Source organism: Dunckerocampus dactyliophorus, chromosome 13 (genome assembly GCF_027744805.1).
Source record: "Dunckerocampus dactyliophorus isolate RoL2022-P2 chromosome 13, RoL_Ddac_1.1, whole genome shotgun sequence".
NCBI lineage: Eukaryota > Metazoa > Chordata > Actinopteri > Syngnathiformes > Syngnathidae > Dunckerocampus > Dunckerocampus dactyliophorus.
Window position 1 is genome coordinate 30,546,702 of NC_072831.1, and position 25,767 is coordinate 30,572,468.

At 45.2% G+C, this 25,767-nt stretch overlaps 1 protein-coding gene across 3 annotated transcripts; it reads left to right on the plus strand.

The window, feature by feature from the left end:
* Positions 1–63: 63 nt before the first annotated feature.
* Positions 64–24,119, plus strand: hivep2b (HIVEP zinc finger 2b). 3 transcript variants are annotated; one of them, XM_054796399.1, is made up of 7 exons: positions 64–220; positions 7,929–11,705; positions 12,697–12,851; positions 12,913–13,088; positions 15,077–15,175; positions 18,481–19,226; positions 19,308–24,119. In XM_054796399.1, the coding sequence occupies exons 2-7, from the start codon at positions 7,998–8,000 to the stop codon at positions 19,647–19,649; spliced, it is 5,226 nt and encodes a 1,741-aa protein (XP_054652374.1). In that variant the 5' UTR covers positions 64–220; positions 7,929–7,997; the 3' UTR covers positions 19,650–24,119. The 3 variants fall into 3 exon arrangements, with proteins under 3 accessions (XP_054652374.1, XP_054652373.1, XP_054652375.1); XM_054796398.1 differs by lacking the exon at positions 64–220 and adding an exon at positions 3,962–4,278; XM_054796400.1 differs by lacking the exon at positions 64–220 and adding an exon at positions 3,963–4,278 and having other exon boundaries at positions 18,484–19,226.
* Positions 24,120–25,767: the final 1,648 nt, after the last annotated feature.

Sequence of the window (25,767 nt, forward strand, 5' to 3'; positions counted from 1 at the left end):
TTGTTTGTTTGAAACCGATGAAGCAGTGCTTTGAGCAGCCTCTGGTGGTCATCACTTGCAACTGCACCGTGAGAAGCGTCAGGACGTTCCAGCTCATCTCTCCACCCTGGACCGGGAAAGCGACCCTCGTACCCCCCTTAGCCGCACCACACCCTCCCCCGTCTGTCATGGGTCCGTCAATTGGGGGTCCAATGAAGGTGTGGGCGTCGTCTAATGACTGGTAAGCTTCCGCCGCGGCCGTCTCATTGTCCTGTTTATGGCGAACTGCTTCTTCCCGCCGATCACTATGAGCCCAATTTAGCCTGGTGGTCGTTGTGGGGGAGTATGTATGGATTTGGGTGGGGGTGGGGGGCAACATCTGACTGTTGTGTCTGCTCCCTCCGCTGCACGCGTTTTCAGGTGGGAGGTCCCTGTTCTGCAAATGTTCCATGACATGCAGATGGGGTGGGGGGGAATTGAAGGGGGTTCTCAAGTCCATGCACCCCCCCCCCCCCCACACACACACACACACACACACGCTGAATATCCCCATAGGCAGGGATGTGCACATGACAGCTGATCCACTAGCAAAGAAGCCTTGGAGTGCATTTAAGCTAGCACAGTCGTGCTCTCATTTGTTGGCTTTGATGTGCAAATAAACACTTCTGCACGAGGCACGTTGACAAGGTCTTTATGTCCTCGCATGCAAATCACACACCAATGATGATCATTCTTCCAGCTCTGGTAATTATATATGCGCACCAGAAGCGGGGGAAAGTGTAAAAGACGTGTGTTGCCATGGCGACAACACAATGGTGTCAAGATTATTTTCAGGTAGCGGCCACGCTCGCGGGCGGCGTGCGCGTTTAAAGAGACACGAGCAGCGGCTGAATGAAACGGTGGATGGGTTGTTGTGTGTTGAGGGTGATGTGTGTGTCACATGACCATCCTGCCTGGGAGGAAACCCTCCAAACGTCCATTAATAAACATAAGTTCCCCCCCACGTTTATTTTGGCGTGTGACATAGAAGCTCATGGTAGTTTTCGGGGGCATGATTGGATGGCGGTCAGCTGCTCCTCCGGGTCAAATGCAGAGCAAGTGCATCATCTCTGGGGGTGGTGTTATATTTATAGTCCACGGGTGGCTTGACCTTGACTGCACATGAAGTATCAGCCATTTTGGCGCCCCCCCCCCAAACACACACACAGCAAATGCTGCATAATGGAGCTGAGCTGCAGTGCAGTTAGCAAGCGCTATCCACGCTGCATGACTAAGAATAGCAGCCCGCCGAGCTCCGCAGTCCACACATTCTCTGCTCGCTGTACCACCGCCGGCTCCAATCGCCAAAGCTAACCGCTGACATTGTCGGTGTCGCCTGCACGTGTTTCAAACACAAAGCAAACCAAGAAGGAGACTTTTCTGATGCTAGCGCTAAAAACGAGGCTATTATATTATTTGATATCGCGTGTAAATATACATCAAGAACATGTGCATCTCAGCTTCGTCATGTTGGCCTATTATTACTATCAACTTCACTCTTTGCTCTTTTTTGCTATTTTTGTTGCTGTTTTTTTTTTTTTTTTTTTTTTTTTACATTTTCCAAATATTTCAACTTTCCACATGAACTCATTCAAGCCCAGCCATTTTTCCAATGTAGCGGCCGATTGTGATGGATCTTCCAAGGCACACAGGATGTGCCGTCCTGTGGCTGCAGGAACATGGAAGCTACCAAAAGAAACATCACTCTGCCGTCTTTCGTCAGGAAAAAAGGTGGTTTCTGCCTTTTTGCATTCTTTAGTAATCAGCAGTAGAACATAGGTAAGTTTCAGGAAAATATCAGTTCCCGACCAAAAAAGATACATTTCAAGCATAACTTTCACTAGTATTTTTTGCTTTTGTGACAGCTCAAATATCTAAACAACTAAACCACAACATAAACAACACAAAAACATCAAAATAACAAATATAACACATATCAACTAGTGTGTGTTCAAACGTCCCTGCAATGCGTAACCTTGTGAACGCTACACTCCTCCATGCGCTCTCACTTCCTCCTTCCTGTCATGTTATTCCTCCTGCCACATGATCCCTGACGAGCTCTCATCAAATGCACTTCTGCCACCTTGTGGCCATTTTTATGGCTTAAACTTGCTCTGTTAATGCATTAGTGGGGAATTGCATCATCACCTCTCCCAGTATGTTGTTGAGACGGGGGGCGTTCATAAGAGTGTACAACTACATCTTTGGTATTGAATGACTTCAATAAACGCTGTACATTTTCTTCTCCTATTTTATTTTTAATACAAGCTAATGTTCCATAAATGACAAGTTTTGTTTTTTGTAAATTGTTTTCTGGTAATGATGACGTTATTCTCATCACATGTTGACTTTATTCTTGTAGCATTTCAATTTTTTGTCCAAACTGGAGTTTGTTTTTCAGAGGGTTGTGTAGCGCGTGGCACTCAGTGAGCTGATCAAATGTTAGCTTACGCATTCCCACATTGTGTCAGCACTCGGACGTCATGTAGCCAAGAGGCTGACATCCCTTCTTATCAGAGATAAGAACTTACTTCTAGCTGCCATTCAGTGTGACTCATTAGGAGTTCACTATGGACAAGATGCAATTAATAGCAATTCAACAAATATTTGAATCGACCGACAGCCCTAATAAACATATATTTTAACAAAAAAGACTTTTGGCGACTCCTCCACGAAAGCACGCATGGCTCTTCTCAGCGAGCAGCGGGTGCTGCTGTGGGCCCCTCTTCCATTTACAAGCACACACAGGTATTTGGGACATTTAAAAAAACCAACCAACGCCACACATAGATCGCAGTCCTGTGGGAAACAGCATGTGTGCCAGCAGAGGACCAGCGGGCTTCATAAAGTGCCATCGCCATCTAGTGGCCTGGCACGCACATGACAGCGTTTTTGGTTAAAAGTCATTTCTCCGCCTTTCTTTGTGCCAGTGTTTGGTAGAAACGCCGCTGAGCAGGCAATTTTGCGGCTTGAGAGGTAACATCAGAGCAAAGCAGCCATGCAAAGTAGCAACACCGTCACCAAGGATTCATTTTAGAAGCTGAGAATAGCAAAGAACTCGACATGTCCGCAGCACACGTGTTGACCACGGCTGCACGTAATCTGCAGCATTGTCCCGCCGATGGCTGCCCCCGTCATGACTCGGCCTCCGTTTACAAAGCCGCTGACGTCGTCACGGGAAGAACCGGCTCGGCGCGGCCGGCGGGTGTTCTCGCTAGAAGGCGACGAGCGGGGTTTTCTTTGTTTTGTCACACGCCAACCTGGGATCCTGCCGGCCGGCATTTATGCCACAGAGGAAGTAACGCCTGGAGTACCGGGACACACAGATGGACGCCCGGTGGACCGTCATGTGGATGCGTATGCCTGTGAGTGGAACTGCGGCTTTCACTTGGTGTGTTCGTTCCCTCGCTCCATCGCGGTTCACCTTTCACGGATTCGTTGGCTCACGGAATTTTTTTAGTGCTTTTTTAAAAGTTTTTACGCCGTATGAACGGCGCTACAGGAACTGCATTTTGGGAAGTTGTGGGAAGTTCTTGGAGTGTATCTTTCGTCCCTCTCTCGTCTGTCTGCACCGTTCATTGTTTTCTGCTTCCCGATTGGCTGTAGATTGTTGTCAATGATATAATGGGAATAATGTGGAGATATGATGGGAATAATGTGGAGATATGATGGGAATAATGTGGAGATATGATGGGAATAATGTGGAGATATGATGGGAATAATGGGAGTCAAGATGATTTCAGAAGGAAGTTGAAATCCTTGGAAAAGAAAAGCCAAATGAGCAAAGCGTGGCGTTGGCATGTGACGTGATGTGACGAAGCTGAGATGAAACGTCTGTTTCTGCTTCCATCGTTCACTATGTTGTCCTCGTGGGGAAACATTTGGACACCCCCGGCACGAGTGGCTGGTGAGGATGAATGAAGCGTTTCACAATGATCCTCAGATTTGAGAAGGAGGGAGGAAGGAGGGGAGGGAAAGGAAAAGCGCCCTCAAACGTGGGCTGTTGTGTAATCCCTCCAAGGGCCCCTTTGCTATTTTTGTGCCCGGGTCGGCGCGTCACGGTTGGGTATTTTCTCTGGTGATTGGCTCGCATCAGTAGAAGCTTGTAAATGTGCAAGTGAGCCTCCTGACTGATGGGACGCTCGCCCCGCGCTCCGTTGTTTCTCACGCCAGCGGGAAAGGAGAAGGCGGGAATGGACGGCGCGGGATGAGGAACGCCGCATGTGGGACCGGGGATGGGGGAGAGCGCTCCAGTGTCAGGTTTGTGTGAGGAGGATGGGCGCTTTGGCGCTTTCGTGGGTGTCAGCCGCCGAGCGCTTGGTGCATGCGTGCCGTGTTTGTGTTTGCTTGCCAAAAGTCCTCCCTCCTCGTGACGCCCACCTACGCCTCGCCGCCCTCGCCGCCCTCGCCGCCGTGTCGTCGTATAGATTCGTTGCACGGGTGCAACACCGCCAGACGCGTTTCTCTTTGTGGGACGGCTCATCCCGCACCAGGATGGAAACTGAGCAATGAGGTCAGAGCGACCTTGACAAGGGAGCTTTCTCCGCCGGGCTCCCCGCGCCCTCCGGGCACCCTCGCTTAGTTTGCCTCCCTGTTTATAATCCTGGATGACCCCAATCTGAGGCAACCCCCCCTTCATTTTTCCCCAAACCTCTGCTGACAGCAACCTTCAATCGCAGCATGAATGTTTGCTTTCAAGCATGTGGAGTCACCTTGGATTCCCATCCTCCTCCTCCTCCTTCTCCTCCTTCTCCTCCTCCTCGCCAGCCAACAAAGAAGGAAGAGACGGCGGGCGAGAGGGATATAGCGAGAGAGGGAGAGGATGTCCTAATTAAGGGGGCGGGGGGGTGAACTAGATAGCGTTACATAACCTGGATAGGGAGGACACAGCATTTGATACTGCGAGGATGACGAGGATGAGGAGGATGGCGACGTGCCCTCAGAGAGCCGAGCAGCAAACACAGAAAAGCCATTCCCCAAATTCAGGAGGGGGTGCCAGTCTGAGCCGTGAGGGAATACGAGGTGATGCTGCACGTACAGTTGGCATCCAGAATCAACTCTACACATCAGAAAGGATGCAATTTGACTTCTCTGATATTTCCTAAACATACACTAACAAGTAGATACCATCCATCCATCCATTTTCTACACCGCTTCATCCTCATTAGGGTCGCGGGGATGTATGCTGGAGCCTATCCCAGCTGACTTCGGGTGACAGGCGGGGTACACCCTGGACTGGTCGCCAGCCAATCGCAGGGCACATATAGACAAACAATTTATTTTTCATGGACAATTTAAAGTCGCCAATTAACCTAACATGGAGAAAACCCACGTGCACACGGGGAGAACATGCAAACTCCAAATGCCCAGGGGAGAATCGAACCCAGGTCTTCCCGATCTCCAGTCTGGTCCTGTGCGGCCCAGCAGTAGATACCGTTCATTATTAACACTCTTCAATAATCCTCCTACATATGACTTTGTTCCCTTTGTATTAGGACTTTATTCCCTTCATATTAGGACTTTATTCCCTTCATATTAGAACTGTATTCCCACCATATTAGGACTTTATTCCCTTCATATTAGGACTTTATTCCCTTCATATTAGAACTGTATTCCCGCCATATTAGGACTTTATTCCCTTCATATTAGGACTTTATTCCCTTAATATTAGGACTTTATTCCCATCATATTAGGACTTTATTCCCTTCATATTAGGACTTTATTCCCTTCATATTAGGACTTTATTCCCTTCATATTAGGACTTTATTCCCTTCATATTAGAACTGTATTCCCGCCATATTAGGACTTTATTCCCTTCATATTAGGACTTTATTCCCTTAATATTAGGACTTTATTCCCATCATATTAGGACTTTATTCCCTTCATATTAGGACTTTATTCCCTTCATATTAGAACTGTATTCCCGCCATATTAGGACTTTATTCCCTTCATATTAGGACTTTATTCCCTTAATATTAGGACTTTATTCCCATCATATTAGGACTTTATTCCCTTCATATTAGAACTGTATTCCCGCCATATTAGGACTTTATTCCCTTCATATTAGGACTTTATTCCCTTAATATTAGGACTTTATTCCCATCGTATTAGGACTTTATTCCCTTCATATGATGACTTTATTCCCTTCATATTAGGACTTTATTCCCTTAATATTAGGACTTTATTCCCATCGTATTAGGACTTTATTCCCTTCATATGATGACTTTATTCCCTTCATATTAGGACTTTATTCCCATCGTATTAGGACTTTATTCCCTTCATATGATGACTTATTCCCATCATATTAGGACTTTATTCTCGTTATATTAGGACTTTATTCCCATCATATTAGGACTTTATTCCCATCATATTAGGACTTTATTCCCACCATATTAGGACTTTATTCCCATCATATTAGGACTTAGGAGTTTATTTATTTCTTTAAGTTGCTCAAGTTAGGTGTTTGGCGTGCTTGTATTTGTGATTTATTATTCCCCGTAGGAATAGTAGTAGTTGTTGCGCGCGTGTGTGTGTGTTTACTTACCTGTGCTGTGGTTTTTGTGCCGTCAACAGTTACTGTAGCTAGCCGTAGCTAACAGCCAGACAGCATATAGAATGTTGTTCATGGCCCAAGCATTTATTCATATATTTCTATTCAAGCACTTTGAATGGCAGGTCAACCTTTTATTTGGTGTCTTTTGGTGTGTTAACGGCCACACGGTGGTCTAGTGGTTAGCATGTTGACCAACACAGGAACAGCCTGGAGATTGGGAAGACCTGTGTTCGATTCTCACTTGGGCATTTCTGTGTGGAGTTTGCATGTTCTCCCCGTGTGCACGTGGGTTTTCTCCATGTTAGGTTAATTGGCGACTCTAAATTGTCCGTGAGTGTGAATAGTTGTTTGTCTATATGTGCCCTGCGATTGGCTGGTGACCAGTCGAGGGTGTTCCCCGCCTGGGATAGGCTCCAGCATGCCCCTGCGACCCTGATGAGGATGAAGCGGTGTAGAAAATGGATGGATGGATGGTGTGTTTGCAACAACATATGACATTTTCTGCTCAGAGATTGTATTCATGGGCGTGGGACACAGGCTCAGGCTGTTGTTTTGTTTTTTGTGTGTCCAAGGGTTTTTCCAGCATCATCATCATCCATCCATCCCTCCACCCACCCATTCATTCATCCATCTATCCATCCATCCAACCATCCGCCCATCCACTCATCCATCCATCCATCAATTATCCATCTATCCATCCATACTATCATCCATCCTATCCATGCTATCCATCCTATCCATCATCCATCCTATCATCCATCCTATCCATCTATCCATCCATCCATCCATCCATCCATCCTATCCATCATCCATCCTATCATCCATCCTATCCATCTATCCATCCATCCATCCATCCATCCTATCCATCATCCATCCTATCATCCATCCTATCCATCTATCCATCCATCCATCCATCCATCCATCCTATCCATCCATCCATCCATTCATCCATCCATCCATGCATCCATCCATCCATCCATCCATCCATCCATCCATCCATCCATCCATCCATCCATCCATCCATCCATCCATCCATCCATGCTATCCATCCTATCCATCATCCATCCTATCATCCATCCTATCCATCTATCCATCCATCCATCCATCCATCCTATCCATACATCCATCCATTCATCCCACCTTCCAACCATCCATGCATTCATCCATCCATCCATCTATCCATCCATCCATCCATCCATCCATCCATCCATCCATCCATCCATCCATCCATCCATCCATCCATACTATCCATCCATATTGTACGTTCCTGTTGTACTACAAAAGGATGACTATTGGGAATCTTGGAGCTGATACTCACGAATCCTTGTAATTCTCACTTCTCTCTCCTTTATTCCAGATGGCCCTTCCCCGCAACCAAGCCCTGCGTGTGTAAATACTGACACATAGGAGATATTTATCCCTGAGAATGGATCTCAAAGCCAGTGAGGTTGGATTCCTGGACTCTCTGGAAACCTCTACAGGAGGTCAGGAGAAAGACGCTGCACCCAAAAAATGCACATCAGAGGCTGCCAAGACAAGGAGAAGTCCGTCAGTGGAAATGGAGGGCACCACCAGAGACACGCGTGGCTCCACACTCGTGTCCAACTCAGGGAAATCAGTGAAATCAGAGGATTCGCACGCTCAAACAGAAGCGTCATTGGCCATAAAAAGCACGAGTAGACACAGAGCTGCGCTGTCCTTTGGTGGGGGCGGCTCTGCGTTGCACAGGAAGTCCCCAAGTTCACCTGAACAACAGAGTTGCTATTCGGGGATGGAGCAGCAGCAGTCAGACACCAGTGGTAAGGTCGAGCCAAAACCACAAAAGCCTGGCAAGTACGTGTGTGATTACTGTGGACGGGCATGCGCCAAACCCAGCGTGCTTAAGAAACACATTCGCTCACACACCGGGGAACGGCCCTACCCGTGCGTCCCCTGCGGATTCTCCTTCAAAACCAAGAGCAATTTATACAAACACAGGAAGTCCCACGCTCACGCTGTCAAAGCTGGAACAGCGCCGTCGTCAGAGGCCGGCTCTCACAACGTCAACGCGGACCAGGGGTCTTTCGAAGCGGAAGGAGAGTTCTCCGATGTGGAGCAAAGCACAGACACAGATGAGGACACCCTGAACGACCCGCTGCTACTCCTGGACTCTCCGGTGGAGGGATCGGATCACACCGCCGTGAAAGTACTGAGCCTTGTCTCTCAAAAAAAGTCATCTACGACATCCTTGTCAGCCCAGGACAGTTCATTCCGCCCCCCTGAAGTCAGTGCGCCCCCTGCCGCCCCCGAGGGCAACCGTGCAATTCAGTCTTGCACCATCAAACAAAGACTCGCACTTCGGCTGTCGGAGAAACGGAGCAGTGACTCTGAGCATAATCTGTCCCTTCCAAGTCAGTCTAGTAAGGGCAGCACAGATTCTGGGTACTTTTCCCGATCGGAAAGCACCGAGCATCAGACCGGCCCCCCAAACGCTAATGCCAAATCCTATCAAGAAATCATGTTCGGGAAGTGTTACAGGCCAAGCCCAAAGCAGACGGCAGCTTACGTGGCCTACAGCGCAGATTCGGGCGACTGCACAGCGAGACGTTCAGAGAAAGGAGTTTCCCGTGTTTTCACCCAGGAGAAGGACACCGTTGAGTCTATCAAGATAAACACAAAGTCCTTGATGAGGGAGGAGGCCAAAGAAGAACAGTTAGACAACGACTCTGACGTGGGGCCTCTCCTCAGGAGCAACTCAATGCCGGCATCCACGGTGGTCAGCCTGGCGATGCCTCAGGCACTCAGGGGCAGCCACTCCTTCGACGAGAGGGCTAGCAACGCTGGCATGAGGAGACTCAGGCGGCAAGCCGCCTTCGAGCTCTCCCCCCACGAGGGCCACTCCGATACCGACAGCAAGATGAGCGAAGTTAGCGTGTCACTTGCCGGACCGGAAATGGAAAGTCACGGCTCGGCGGCGCCGAGCGTGAGCCAGCAGAGGCACGCGATGGAGCTGGCCACACGGAAGCGTCGGAAGGAAAAGCGAGAGGAGGAGGACTTGCCGGGTCAGTATGAGGCGCGTTGCGAACAGTGTGAAGAAATGTTTGATCCCGGTAAGGATTATGAGCCAAAGCTGGTCGGCATGACGAAAGGTCGTCCTTCGAGTACACAGACGGACAGCAGCGACATGGACGTACCGGCGTGCCGTGAAACGTGTGCACGGAAGACTTTGGGAAACGTCATCTCGGTTATCCAGCACACAAACTCCATCAACAGGCCTCATGCGGAGCAGACTGACTCTTCCAAGTGTCACAAGCAGAGGCAGGAATCCTTCTCCTGCTTTCAGCCGACGGAGGAAGCGTATGAGATGGACAGGTGTGACAGTCGACTGAGCCAGTCCTTTCAAATGGGCCCCAAACTTGTGCGACAGCCCAACATCCAAGTGCCGGAAATCAGGGTCACTGTGGAGCCCGACAGTCCGGAGAAAACCCCCGATGTTCCGGTGAAAGAGCCGGAGAAGCACGTGGAAGAGTTTCAGTGGCCGCAAAGAAGTGAAACTTTGGCTCAGTTCCCCCCAGAAAAACTCCCTCCAAAGAAGAAGAGGTTGCGCTTGGCTGACATCGAGCACTCCTCAGGGGAGTCCAGTTTCGAGTCTGCCTGTACGAGCCTCTCCCGCAGTCCCAGTCAAGACAGCAACTTATCTTACAGCTCCACCTTCTCCTTTGACAGGGAGGAGAGCTTAAAAGCAGTTTCTCCAGTCAGGCAGGACGACTTTGGCAAGCCCCTGGAGCTCTTAGCGGTGCCAGGAAGCGGCCATTCGCTGTCTGTGCTTAATCAACGTCAACAACATGAAATGAGGCGCTCCTCCTCAGAGCAGGCGCCTTGCAACTTGCGCAAGGAGTTCCCGGAGGTGCGCAGCGTATCATTTGACTATGGCTGCCTTTCTCCAACATCCAAAGTTAGATCTGCAGAGCTCTTGTCCGGCCACGTGGCTGCAAAGGAGAAACGGAGGGGAAACTTGGTGCGGCAGGAGTCACTGAGCATGGACGCAGAGGCCTCACAGGTCACCACGCAAGTCTTACCGCAGCGCCTTGTTGGCACCACCCCTGTGCCGCACACTTTGCCCATCTTTTCCACTGGGAATACGCCCCATCCCAGCTTGTCCGTTCCAGTTAGAATCCAGACTCAGGTGCCAAGTTACGGCAACCTGACGTACACGTCGGTTTCACGGATCTTTGACGACCGGTACGACAGAGTTCATCCTCTTGTATCCTCACAGAATCAGACTTCATGTTCGCCGGGGAACCCCGACTGCCATGGCAGGTCTACCCTGAGTGTCCAAGCCCTTGATCTGTCCTCAGCTAAGCTCAAGACGGGCATCCCTCTCTCTCTCACCTCCCGAACCATCTCAACCACTAATGCGTCCAGCGGTGGTGCAAACAAACGCATGCTGTCGCCTGCCAGCAGCCTGGACCTCTTCATGGAGGTCAAGCAGCAAAAGCGCGTGAAGGAGGAAAGAATGTTTGGGCAAATTGTAGAGGAGCTGAGTGCGGTGGAGCTGGGCAAATGTCATTTGGGTGAGGAGAAGGGCCACGCATCAGAGATGCGCACCGCGTGTGCGCCTCGCTTGCGGGACGACTCTCGCAGGAGCGAGTTTGTCATGCTCGGGCAAAAGGCGACAGACCGCAGCGGCGAGGCACCCATGGAGAGCAGCTGCCTGGACACCGGCTCGCCGCCTCCGTATTCCGCCCTGCCCATCTGCGAAAACACAGAAGTTGGCACGGTCAAACAGGTGCAGATGGACACGGGGGCACAGCCGTTCTCCGCTCGAGACATGCTGATCTCAGAAGCTGAGCGCCCAGGACCGCTCTCTCCGTTTCCAAGCCTTCGCACGACGACAGGTGTGAGCTGGTGTTATCTCAGCTACGCCAAACCAAGCTTCTCCCACGACAATGCGCCTCTCTCCTCCGTGTACGCCACCTGGTGCGTGAGCGCCCGCAATCCCAACCCTCTGGAGCTGAGCACCGGTGCCACGCTGGCTTTGCTGAGGTCCAAACAGAAGGGAGGGAAGATCATATATACCGTGGCTGCCACGTGTCAGCCTGGAAACGGGAAACTGGTCTCATCCCTCATCCTGTGGCGACAGACTTTTCAACAGGTGAGAAGATTAAACTCCGGACGTTCAAACTTATTCCAGCGAAAAATGAAAGCGTGCAACTTTGATACTTTCTAAAGATATGCTAACAAGTTGTATGTACTTCATCTCAGCTTTGTCATGTAGCTGAAAAAACACGTTATTACGTCCACCTGGTCTTTCTCTCTTTGCTACCAACTCTTTTCCCCTCATTTTTGCTGTTTTTGTTTTCAAATATTTCAATAATCTTCATAAAATTTTTTTTATCGTAATCGTATTACTTTATCCCTATAATATTAGGACATTATTCCTATAATATTAGGACTTTATTCCTATAATATTAGCACTTTATTCTCATAATATTAGGACTTTATTCGTATAATATTAGGACTTTATTCCCATAATATTAGCACTTCATTTTCCAAAAATGACAACTTTATTTTGTTTTGTGTGTTTCTCATATTATTACACCTTTTTTTTTAAAAACATTTTTCCTTGAATATTTCAACACCATGCTCCTAAAATGGCATTATTTTTCTCATAATATTACGAGTTGTTTTTTCCATTTCTGCTATCATTTTTCTTTATTTCCAACTGTTTAAATATTCGTCTTGTGAATGTTATTCTCATGAACTTTATTCCCTTGATATTTTGGCTTTATTCTCCTTATGTCATAGCTTTTTGCACAAACTCATTTTCCAACAATAAAAACAAAAAGAGCCACAAAACCAAAGCAAACCTTTTGTTCGGCCTTTTCCCGACAAAACAAAGCATCCTGGCGTCAGGTTAAAAATGCAAGCGATAGCCTCAGGATGAGTGTACGATGTTCCTTGCGTCTTTTAGCGAGTCTCATGGAATGGACTTGAACCTGACCTAAATCACCATGGCGTGTCCCATCAAGAGATCATGCAAAACAGAGCGTAGTTTCGCTTTCCTTTGCTTGACTTAACAGAGTCGTTACATTGTCAGTGGCTTGTTGGAGCTTGCTAACAACCAGTTTGCTCATCTCAATCAGCGGCAGAGGAAACCGGAGCCCAAAGAGGTGGACGTCAACCTCGGGAAGAAGAAAGACGCCAGCTTCCGACTGAAGGCCGCCAAGGAGGAGTGGAAGGAGAGGGAGGCTTCCGCTGCCCAAACGGCGCCGACGCGCATCAAGATCTTTGAAGGAGGGTGAGTACGAGTGCGTGCAGCATCAGCATCAGGACCGCCGCTGTTGTGTTGTTGTCGTCAGGTACAAATCCAACGAGGACTATGTGTACGTCCGGGGCCGAGGCCGAGGGAAGTACATATGCGAGGAGTGCGGCATCCGCTGCAAGAAGCCCAGCATGCTGAAAAAACACATCCGCACCCACACTGACGTGAGGCCGTACATCTGCAAGGTCTGCAACTTTGCTTTCAAAACAAAAGGTGAGCATCCCCCCGCTTTCACACCGTTCCAAAGTCGTAACGGGTACCGCCGTTCCAAACGTGTACGCTAACTCCATCCAACCAGTTGTCCTTGAGGAAGTCCAATTCATCCAACCTAAACCTGGCCCCCGGACCACCCTTTGAACATCCCCCATTTTAATCACCCCTGAATTGAAGAGAAAACAAATGCAGTGTTGTTGTGGTAACGTTAGGGGAATAAGGTGAACGTGTGATGTGGATAACGCCATCATACTACCACCACAACATGGAAGATGAAACATGAAATGCAAGTTGATGCTGATTCCGTTTGTTCTTGTAAAATTACACCTTTTTTTCTTGTTAGAATACGACATTATTTTGACTTTATTTTCATTTGTTCTGCTTGTTTTTTCCATTTCTGCTTTTTTTTTTTTTTTTAGATTTTCCAACAATTTCAACTTTCTTCTTGCACATTTTCTTCCCCAACTTTATTCCCATAATGTCTGAACACTTTCCCCAAGATCATTCTCAATATTCAAGTTTATTCTAGCAAAATTGAAACTTTTTTCTCATTAGAGTACAACTTTTTTCTCTTCAGATTTATTTGACTTTATTTTCATAAAATGACAGTTGTTTTTGTCATTTTTGCTGTTGTTTTTTATAGTCTTTTTCCAACTATTTCTTAACTATTAACTATTTTCTTGTGAATTTCATCTCCTAATTATGACTTTATTCTCATAATATTATAACTTTGTTCTCATATTATAACTTTATTCTCATAATATGATAACTTTATTCTCATATTATGACTTTATTCTCATAATATTATGACTTTAGTTCCCTAATATTTTGATGTTATTGCTATAACATTAGAACTTTTTTCTCAAACTAATTTTCCAAAAATGACAACTTTATTTTGTTTTGTTAGTTTCTCCTGATACTGTCTTACTTGAAAAAAAATACTATTTCAACTCTGCTACTAAAATTATATTATTTTTCCTCATAATATTATGAGACAATGCCCATAAAAGTTTTTTGTTTTCTCTTTGTTTTCTCTTAATATTTGGCCTTTATTCTTGTAAAATTACACTTCTAGTCTTGTTTTTTTAATTTCAATTTTCTTCTTATCTATTTTTTCTCCTAATGGTGACCTTGTTGCCATAATATTGTGACGGGGGCTGTCAAAGTGAACGCCTCAGTAACGGAAATGTCCTTTAACGGCACTATTTGCTGTGACGTGCGCACCTTCCTGTTCGACCCTCAGCCAACGGCGTAGCTTGAGGAAGCGTGGCGGCAGCAGCTGTTGTAGCGCTGGAAGCGGGAACAAATATTGATGAGAAATGTGCAAAGAAGAGGGGATTTGGACTGGTGAAGGTTAGCATCAAAGCCCTGGCAGATGACCACAGGTACTTGGGTCTGCTGTCGCTGGGACTGAGCTGCTATTTGGAGGCTAGTGGCAGTGATCTAAATAGCATTAGCTAGCGAGCTAGCTAGCTAGCTATTGTCAGCGGGAAACATTTTCAGGTCATCAGTAAAACACGTACATGAGAGCCATCTAATCGATCTCATTAATGCTGGATTGTGCCAAACTCAGCCAGGAACCACATCAAATTAAAAGCACTAAAGAGATTTCCATCGCTGCTTATCAGAGATAAAAACGTATTTCTAGCTGCCGTTAAATGCGATTAATTACGAGTTAATTATGGACAACATGCGATGAATCCTGATTGGATACTTGATTACCTTTTCTGCAACCTAATTTTCCACAAATGACAACTTGGTTTGTTGTTTTGTTTGTTTCTTCTAAAATTCCGACTTTTGAAAATGATCATGGAAATGATTTCACCTTAATGCTACGAAAACGACCTCACTTGTTGTCTACTTCATGTTATTCTCGTAAAGCGTCAAGTTTTACTGCTTAGAGTCCAACCTTTGTCCCTTCTTGTTTGGGGGGGGCGTTGAGTTGAGTCAAGGACCCCCAACCCCCAACCTTGTCTTGCTTTGCAAAGGAAACCTGACCAAGCACATGAAGTCAAAGGCTCACATGAAGAAGTGTCTGGAAGTGGGCGTGTCGCTGAGCACGGACGAGACGGAGGTCCAGGAACACGGTAAGGACACGTGCACACGCTTACAATCAATCATTTTGGCCGGAAAGCTGTGACCTCGCCTTCCCTTCCACAAAAAGAGTCATTGTCCACAGAGCGGTGGCAAATCATCCTAAACGGACACTGAAGGTCTCCACAGCGCGTGGCGCCTCATTTAGCAGCCGTACTCAGGAAAAGAAGGCACGGACAGCGTAGGGCGCTTTGTCGCATACAGGCCAGACCCGCTCGCTTCATTTGACTTTGCCAAATGAATGAATGAATGAGTGAATGTATCGCGTACACCGGGGGCGTCCAAAGTTTTCCCAGTAGAAGGTAAAAGGATGCGGGGGCCATGAAGGACATCCTGCTGCTGTGCCTGCACGTCCGCTTTGTGCTAAAATTGACTTTTTATTGATTTCTGCTCTTTTTGCTTTTTTCTTCCTGGGATGTTTGGATTTCCCAGAAGTAGTTGGACTTCCAGTCGTACTTTTCACAGCGTAATGCTCCAGAAAGCGCAACGTCATGATTCGTTTTCTTTTGTTTTTCAATACGTCATGTTTAGCGTAAATAAAATCCCCCCCCCCATACTCATACAATTACATCACTTTTTTCATAGAATGACATGCGTTTGTATCATTATTATTATGATTATTATTATTATGACTCTTGAATTATTTGTTGAATTCATTCTTGTAAAATGATGACTTTTTCTTAATATTCTGACTTTACTCTTCTAATCTTCTACTCTAAAATCTACTCTTTTAATATTTCATAAAATGACAAAATGACAACAAAAACAACAACTGAACCATGCTTTACTTTACTTTACTTTACTGTTCTCTTTACTTGTCTTGCTTGCTTGCTGCTGTAACAAGTAAATTTCCCCGCTGTGGGATAAATAAAGTACATACAATACAATACAATACAAACTTGTATTCCTGGTAACATTCAAATGTTTTTGTAATATTACTATGACTCTAATCTCTTAATATTTGGAATTTATCCTTGTAAAAAGAATAAGTAAAAAGTCTTTTTCTGGTAAGATGATCATTTTTTCCTTCACATTATGACTTTACTTTCCTAATGTTTTTAAAATGGATAATTAATCATCAGTTGCTATTATTATTAGGACTCAACTCTCCTCATATCTTCAATTCATTCTCGTATAATGATCATTTTTTTCCTGTTGAGATCATCTTTTTGTGGTTAATATTATGACTTTACTTTCCTAATATTTCAACTTTATTCTCATAAAATGAGACTGTCAGGTTACAACTTTAAAAAATGATTTTTAGGAGTCTATGATATCTCTCCTGATATTTACAATTTATTGTGAAATAATGACTTTTTTCCGGTATGCTTTCAACTGTTTTTGGTAATATTATGACTTTCAACTTCATTCTCATCAAATGACATCATTTTTTTCTCGTATATAATTATGTAATTTCTGTAATTTCTTCTATAATTACAGTGTTTTGTATTATTGTTATTATTATTATTAGGCCCCAGTTCTGCTGATATTTTGATTTATTCTTGTAAAATGATGACGTTTTTCCTGTAAAATGAACATTTTATTCTCATAAAATGACAACTTTTCTTTCCTGCGAGATTATTAGGATTTTATTGTCGTCATTTTTTCAATGTATTTCTGTAAAATTATGACATTTTTGTGGTAAAATAGAATAGATTTTTTCTTCATATTTTGACTTTGTTTTCCTCATATTTCAACTTTATTGTCATAGAAATTACCTAAGATTGAAAGATTTTTGTAAAGTTACTATGATTGTTTGTATGATTAGCATGACGCTATTCTCCTAACATTTACACTTGATTCTCGTAGAATTACCGCTCTTTTTTTACATTTTAATTTGATTTATTTCTTTTGCCGAGAGCCAATAAAACAAACTGCCGCCGGCCACGAACGTCCTCGGGGCCGCACTTTGGACACCCTTGGTCTGGACAAGCATGGTGAGATTGATCCAAGATGGCGGTGACGTTACGTCCCTTTGGGGATCGTCTTTGTGATTCCTGGGATGAAGTACGGGGTTTAACGTGGGGCTTAAGTTTCGTTTTTTAGAAATGTTTTTTCGTTCATGATATGTTTCTTCGTTTGCAGGATATGTCTTTTCATTTATTATACGTGTTTTTTTGTTCATTATATACTTTTTCGTTTACAGGATGTTTTTTTGTTGACAGGAAGTGTTTTATTGTTCATTCTTTATGTTTTAAGGCTGTAAAAGCCCTCATTATGCACTTTTCTCAGGCATGACAACATACTGTACATCTGTTGCCCTTCTGGAGGGCCTTGAAAGTGCGGATCACGCTTGTTGGTCCACTTGTTCAGGCTTATGCCCCCCTTCCTCCATGATGGCTTTAAGTGTGTTCACGTATGCCGCAGAGACATCCTTATTCAAATGTGTTGCTACTGCCGTCCGTATGTTATTTTCCTCCTTCTTTATGGCACAAACATTCATTTATTCCGGAATGGTGCCCTACAGCTGCGGAAGTTCTACCGTCCTTCAGCGTGTCCAGGATTCCAACTTTTTGTGCAATGGTTAGCATCTTCCTCTGCCTTTTTGATGCGACTGTAGGTGCCTTTGTCGGTGCAGAGCGTGTAGTCGACATTGTGAGTTTTGTCGGGCAGAAAACTTGCAAATATACGACATTAAAGAGCCACACTGCTAGCGCTGGACCGATGATGTCACGTAGGCAAGCTGAACACATTCTGTACTGTACAGGACACATGGCATGGAGAAGATTGATTGATGGTCTACAGTCCCTTAGCCAATCAGGACGCAGAACTCAATGCGTTCATATGCTGTAAAAAAAAAGCGCATGGTACACTGTAAAAAATTGCACCCAAAAAAAAAATCTGTGAAATAGCGAGGCCACGTAAAGTGAACCGCGTTGTAGCGAAGGAACACTACTTGATTTTCTTTGACCTGTCAGTGTGTTTTATGTCCCTGCGTGGTACTTTTGTTGCTGCCACCCTACCCTAGAACCCTTGGTGGCGAAACAAGCAATGCTGCCAAATGCAAAAGTGGCTACGTGCGATACAAGTGCAGACCTTAAAGAAATGTCATGAGTCCCCTGTCCATGCACTGATGCGTTCAAGCACACTAAGTAACTGAGACTTAGCTCTGATTTCTCTAGTGAGCCGTGAAGTGTACCGGTGTAATTAAGGATCAAGCACAAAAAATACGTACACAATTTTGGTTGAAAAGCGAATCATACAAAACCCGGCACGTTGGGAAACCGAGGTTCCACGGCCGATGTGAAAAGGTTGTGATCTCCACGTGAGGCTGATTGGAAAGTCTTGTCTTTTAAAGCAGACGACATGCCGCACCAATCCAAGGCAGAGGTCGCGCTTCCAGCCAAGCACCAGTTCTCCGATGCCGAAGACTCAGACGGCATGGACGAAGACGTGGATGAAATGGATGAAGACGAGGACGAGGACGAGGACTACGAGGGCGATTCCACCCCCAAGCTGCGCTCGAGAAGCATGAGCCCGCAGCCGTGTGGCGGCACGTCGCCGCCGGTCATGGCCGACGCTGCCATCCACGGCTCCTTGGTCACCCCTCTGCCGGGCGTCGACGTCCGCCACCAAGCCTCGGGCGAGCGGGGGGCCTTGGAGCAGACTGACAGGTCCGTGGAGGAAGACGCCCTGAGTGTGCTGTCCCCGGATCAGGCCGGCTTCCTCTTTGACCCGTACCCGTCCTGTCTCCTCTCTCCTGGCTGGGAGTCTCCCATCAGGGAGCCCTCCCCCTCACGTCTGCGGTACCCGTCACCAAGGAGGGAACTCTCCCCGCGAGGTCGCTCCTCCCCCAGATGGGACGCCTCCCCGCTGAGGCCGGGCTCGCCGAGTCTCTCGCCCGTTCAGCACCTTTCTCCCGTAGCGATGGAGAGACAGACGTCCCCCGGAGGCGAGCTGGCCGGGAAGCGCGAGTCAGCCGTACGAGGCAGGCAGAGGGTCGTGCTCCGAGCCGTGTCCCCGCGAAGGGGGTCCCATCAACACCGAGGCGTCGGCGATAAGAGCCGCCAGCACGCCAAGATGGACATCTTTGAAATGGAACCGGTACGTAACGTCTTTCCCAAACTTGGGGTCGGGGGGGGGACAGGTGATTGACAGTGTTTGTTCTGATGGTGTTTCTTTAAGGATCAGAGGAGCGTCTCCACCCCCGGTCTTCCCGGCTGTCCCCACCAGAACATCCTGAGCCACCTCCCTCTCCACTCACAGCAGCAGGCCCTCAGCTTGCTCCCTGTCCTTCCTGTGGGAGGACTCCGGCCATCCCCGTCTTCCCCCGCCTCTGATGTAGCCCCCTCCTCAATGTCAGGGCCCCTGAGCGTCGGGGGATCCGCCCACGGGCCCCTGAAGACGGCAGAGGAGGACGTCGGGGTGCGGGAGGGAAGCTTCAGGGACGGCGGACAAGAAGAGAATGTCCAAACATGCTTGAGAGCCATCGCCTCGTTGAAGATCAACACCGAGGACCCTCATTAAAGCCCCCCCCCCCCCGGCTCTGAGCCCCTCCTTTGTAACTTGGCACTCTTCTCTTTGGAACGACGAGGCAAACGGCGGGAGCGCTTTGGGATTGCAGTTCTTGGGTGCAGGTGCAATATTTGTAGGAAGACATGGCTGACATGCGTCATAGCGCTGCACATGCGCTACATCACACACGCTTCCTGCCTTTCGAGGCGTGCATTTGGACCATACACACGCACTCCATTGATGAATATTTGTAGGAAGACATGCGTCACAGTGCTGCACGTGCGTCACACACGCTCCCTGCCTTCCTGTTTGGACGAGACACACGAACTCCACAGCTGAAGGTGCCACGCGGGGGTGCAGCGGCACTTGGTCATCACTAGGGTGCGTACCAGCACACCACATTTGAAGCTTTTTGCGCAGTTTGAGCGATGATGGTCTGTGCCTTTACTTTGCTTTTCATTGAAGGAGATTCAAGGTCAAACGAGGGATGGATGGACGGGGAAACAATTTTTTGGAGAGAAAAAACAACAATTTGTTTTTCTTAATGTTGTGCTTTTTATCTTGCATGGGATTTGCTATTGCACAAAAATCAACATGTCACTGTAAGATGTCTTTCTAGCCTAAAACTGAAGCACTTATTGATCTACTACTGTATTTCTATACTGTACGCCACGCTTACGCCATCCTGATCATCAGCATCAGCATTCTTATGCAGCAGTCGGCCTCGCTTTCGATATCAGCCTTTTGCTGTCCTATACAGACCATAACACGTATTTTAGCGCTTTAGCCACGATGCACTTTGTTCCGTTCACGTTGGCGGCGGGAAATGAAACAACGCGTGCTGTTGCTTCTGAAACATTCCACTGTTTGTTTTTTGGAAATACGACGTCACGGTGTGAAATCAACACACATATCGGAGGAGTCATGGAAACGGAATCATTAATTGGGCCGGGGGTGTCCAAAGTGCACCAAACTGCATCAACTGCAAAAACCAGAAGTCATTTTTCAAGAATAAAGTTCAAATATTAAGAAGAATAAAGTCACAAAGCTACAAAATAAACTCGTAATCTTATGAGGGAAAAAAAAGTCATTTCAGGAGCACAAAGGTCAAATGTCAAGAGACGTTATCCTTTTAAAGTCGTGTTATTAAAGCTAAATCAACTTATCTAATTAGGCTGGGAAAGAAAGTTCTAATATTACGGCAATAAATTGTAAATATTATGGCAACAAAATTTACAAGAAGAAAGTAGAAATGAGTCTTTTTAAAAAGCTGTAATTTTATGAGAATAAAGTCAAAATATCAGGAGAAAAAAGTTCTATTTTAAAATTTTAAAAGAATAAACTTATAAAATGATGAGGAAAAATAACCTCATTTTAGTAGAATAAAGTTGAAATATTGAAGAAAAAATATGTTGTTTGTTTAAAGTGGGAATATGAATAAAGTTGAAGAACGAATAAAGTCAAAATATTGCAAGAAGAAAGTGGAAATAAAAACAGCAAAAATGGGGAAAAAGCAGCGGTAATTTTATTAGAATGAAGTCAGAATATGAAGAGAAAAAAATTGTATTCTAATGAGAAGAAAAGTTGCAATTTTACGAGAATAAACGTCTCATATGATGAGGAAAAATAATCATTTTAGTTGCACTGAGTTGAAACACGAAAGAAAAAGACGTGATTTTTGAAAGTTGTAATACGACGATGCACAAAACAAAATAAAGTTGTCGTTTTTGGATAATTGAGAGGAAAAAGTCGTATTTTAAAGAGAAGAAAAGTCTCAGTTTGAGCTCGTAAAGCGATGAGTAAAAATAAAAGGTTCTTTTATTACCGTACACTTGAAATATTAATGAAAGAAAACATGTTTTTTTAAGTCGTCATATCGTGAGAAACAACACAAAAAGAAAATGAGGTTGCAAAGAAGAAAAGTGACAATTTGACCAGAATAAACTCATAAGATTATGTCATTCTAGTAGCGTAGAGTTGAAACGTGAAATAAAAAAATATGTTTTTGCTTTAAAGTCAGAGAAAGAAACTAAACAAAATACATTTGGAAAATTAGGCTGTGGAAGGATGTTAGGGGAATCAAGTGTAAATAGGGGGTTTAAGGTCCTCATTAGGACAAGGAAATGTACAGGAACAAACGGGGGGGGGGCACCAGCAAAAATGGGAAAAAGATGAAAGAATGAAGTTGATGGTAATAATGTGTGTTTTTCTAGCATATTGCATGTAGTGCTTAATATCTAATATCTCTATATCTATGAAATATCCAATGTTCATTACGTGGCCCCCGTTGGAGGGAAAACCTTTGGACACCCCGGGGTCATTAGGTCGTGTTTGATATTTTCAAAAAGGCATATTTTTCTACGCATTTTGGCCTCTGGTTGACACGCAGACGTGGGGTTCATGTCCTTCAACACGGATGGGAAACGTGACGTCATTTCCGTGACAACACAACACATCTGAGGGATGACACGCGTCTTCTGATGGCTTGTGGCTGCCTGCGAGGCTTCTGATTGGCCAAAACGCCCGTGCCGATCATTTTAGGACTGGTGTGTCGCTTGGCATTGCTCCCTCCTACCAAGACGTCAGACAGATAATGACTTTTGAGTTAATAAAACAATAATAGCGTTGTTCTTTCATTCAATGTAATGTCCATCATGGCAAAGAAAGTGCAGTTGCAGTCATGCACGGGCGAATGTCCAGGGAGTGTTAAGAAGTGACTGTATTCCAAAATGATATTCATGTCATTAGAACTTCATTTGCACTTTCTGGTTCATAAAAACCATCATAATAAGGGTAATATTGATATTTGGCACATGACAAATTCATAGAATTCTATCCAAATAAAAGTCATGCTTGCGTGCAATAATGTCATGCGTTATTATATTATTATTATTATTAGGAATAATTCTATGGTTTTTCTTATGAATTTACTCCAGAAGGTCGCACTAATGGTAGTCATTTCATTTTCACTCTTTTATTCATTCTAGTGAGTGATTGGTATCACAACAATAATAATAAAAAAACAATCACATTAATAATAATGTCAAATGTAGCAAACGAGAACTGGATCCAATTCAAGTCCAAAATGGCAAACGTCCCGCTAAGCCAGTGAAAGTGGAGACGCTTCCATGCGCTGCAAACGCTCGCTTTTTATTATAAATTTGTTCCAACGTCGGACGTAAACGGACCCCAAAATAATGCAAAGCCCACCACATCCGTTCCATTTTGTAGAGAAGACTTGCTAGTTTTCCACATGAAGGAGGAAGCATTCAAGCTGTTGTTGATCTTATTGATGGGATTGAATTTAATGTTGTTTGTCGCCTTCTCGGTCAACTTGCTGCCACTCACAACTTTTTTTGTGGTTCGTTTAGCGTTGGCATGGGCGGCGGGTGAGTTTGTTTTTGTGGTTCGTTTAGCGTTGGCACGGGCGGCGGGTGAGAGTTTGTTTGCAGCGTTGTACGCGTGCCGAGGCCAAAAGTCGTCATACGGAAAAGTGCGGCACTGAGAAAGCATCCGTGTCCGACGAGCCATCGTATCATCACGTGACCGGGGTGCACTACCGGCTGCAACCGGCGGGGCACTATCGATTCAGGCTCTTTTGTTACCTACGGACAAACGGGGAAGTCACGGCCTTCTAAAAGGAAGCTAAAAAGGCTAAAATGCGAAAATTAAACATTGATGGGCGGATGAAGGAAGGATATTTTGTTCAAGGTCGCTGGCGTGCGTCTCCCTTCTCCCGCGTACATGCACGCCTGCTTTTTTTTTTTTGCAGCGCCGACAACTTTTTCTCGTGTCTTTTTTGTATCTCTGCCGGCGACAACGACAACGACGGTTTTATCGCTGAAGGTGGGATCCGAGAATCACGTTCATGTTTACAGCCGACATTTTTAAAAGGTGCACCGCTTTTTGGTCAGGTGACAGGGGGCCTTGTTTCTTCATTTGCTTTTGCATAAAGTACGCAGATTGTGTTTGTGTTTGCTTTTCATGATGTATTCATATATATCTATATCTATATCTATCTAGTTCTAGCTCTATATCTGTATACGGTACTGTATATCTATGGTATACTGTATACTGTATACTAGCTCTATATCTGTATACGGTACTGTATATCTACAGTATACTGTATACTAGCTCTATATCTGTATACGGTACTGTATATCTACAGTATACTGTATACTAGCTCTATATCTGTATACAGTACTGTATATCTACGGTATGCTGTATATACTGACGTGCATTGTGCCTCTCATGTCTATGAGCTAGCCCGTTTACCTCCCAGCTGAGATTGATTGAGGACGCAAACAAACAAACAAACAAACAAACAAACAAACAACCTCAGCAGCCAATCCATGGTTGAGTCGTTGGCATCAAAAGACTTGGCGCTTCTTCTCCGCTAGCGGGGAAGGGATACCTTTCTATTATTTGGTGCTCAGATTCCATTTGAAATTGCTTGAAGAGAATATACTTCTAACCCAGCAAGTGTGTCGCGCTTTCTTTCACACCCTCCTTACAGACCCCCCAGGCTGAAAAGCATCACATCACAAATGGCTAACATGCAAAGTCCATCATGGCAAACATTTTCCAAAATAAAAACAATCATTTCAAAAGATACAAATAATAATTTTAGAATAATTCCGTTCATTATTACATGAATGAATGTAATGTAATTGTTTTATTTATGGTATATGAAATATATAAGAATATAAATGCAACGTCCATAATGGAAAACATACCAAAATACAAATAATAATGCAAAAGCCATCATTTTGAAATGACCTCATGACATATTTTATCATGATTGGTGTATTTATTCAATCCTGATCATTGTTTGCCATGAAACATCCATCATGGCAAACATTGGTTTTACATCAAAATGAAACTAAAAAGAATATTCCATACAACAACATTTCACTTCAGTAATGACTTGGAGTGCATGAGAAAGTGGTCATATGATGACCAACAAGTATATTGCTCGGCGTGGCAGCAACGGAACCAATGTTGTAATAGAGCGAACTGCCGAGTCGGCATGTTCTCAACGTTCAAAAGACTTGAATTGTTTGCCGCTGCCGCATCTCTGAGCCACACAAGACAAGTGGATGCAACGTCACGGATGTAAAGTCACAGCCGGCTGGCCCGTTGGGGGCAACAGACTGGTGTTCAACTGGTGGCCCACGGGCCCTTTAATGACATCAGAAGTGTGCAGTTCAAGCCTGCCTCAAACAGCAGGTGGAGCACTCTCGTCCTGAAGAGGATCTCTGACAAACCTCAGAACACTTGTGTCACACGGAGCCTCCATTGTGGTCCAAAAGTGGACCACATGAGCGCAACGGATGAAAAATGACATTCACCAAAATAGATGACATCAGACGCTCTCCATTGGAAACGACTAGCAGGCTTGCTTTAAGTCAAAGTGAACATGATTCAGTCATTTTGCACGCTTGCCATTTCTTGCTAAACTCCTCTTTGGACGTGTGATAATGTCTCCTTTATCCAATTTCACTGGTAACCATGGTAACGCAATTCCTGCCAAGCAGGATCCTTTATTTACATTTGGTAGTTAGGCCATAGCAAACCTGCCTACAACCTTCTAAACACACTTTTTAATATGATTAGAGCCCTCTAGACATGAAATAACACCTTTACACTCCTATTACCCAATATAGTAGACATAATAAGACATAATACGGCATTAATGACCTTCTAAATACACATTTTAACATGATTAGAGCCATCTAGACATGAAATAACACCTTTAGATTCAAGATTCAAGAGTTTTATTGTCATATGCATAGTAAAACAGGTAGTTCTGCTATGCAATGAAACTCTTATTCTGTTCATTCTCCCAAGAAAAGAAAGAAAACACAAGAAAGAATAAGAACATAAGAAACATAAATACCAATACATTAAGCAACAACAACAGAAGAGACATGAATACCAATAAATAAATAAATAAATGAAGTGCTATGAGTGTGTGCGTGTGTTGCGTGCGGCGTGTGTGAGTGCTTCGTTGAGAAGCCTGATGGCCTGTGGGTAAAAGCTGTTTGCCAGCCTTGTGGTCCTGGACTTCAAACTCCTGTAGCGTCTGCCTGACGGTAGGAGTGTGAATAATGAGTGTTGTGGATGTGTG

Bases quoted from the DNA above. Each gene is read 5' to 3' on its own strand.
- hivep2b (XM_054796399.1), top strand. From the start codon at position 7,998: ATGGATCTCAAAGCCAGTGAGGTTGGATTCCTGGACTCTCTGGAAACC. The intron at 12,852-12,912 runs GTGAGTACGAGT...TGTTGTCGTCAG, and splicing joins ATCAAGATCTTTGAAGGAGG to GTACAAATCCAACGAGGACT. The intron at 13,089-15,076 runs GTGAGCATCCCC...TGCTTTGCAAAG, and splicing joins CTTTGCTTTCAAAACAAAAG to GAAACCTGACCAAGCACATG.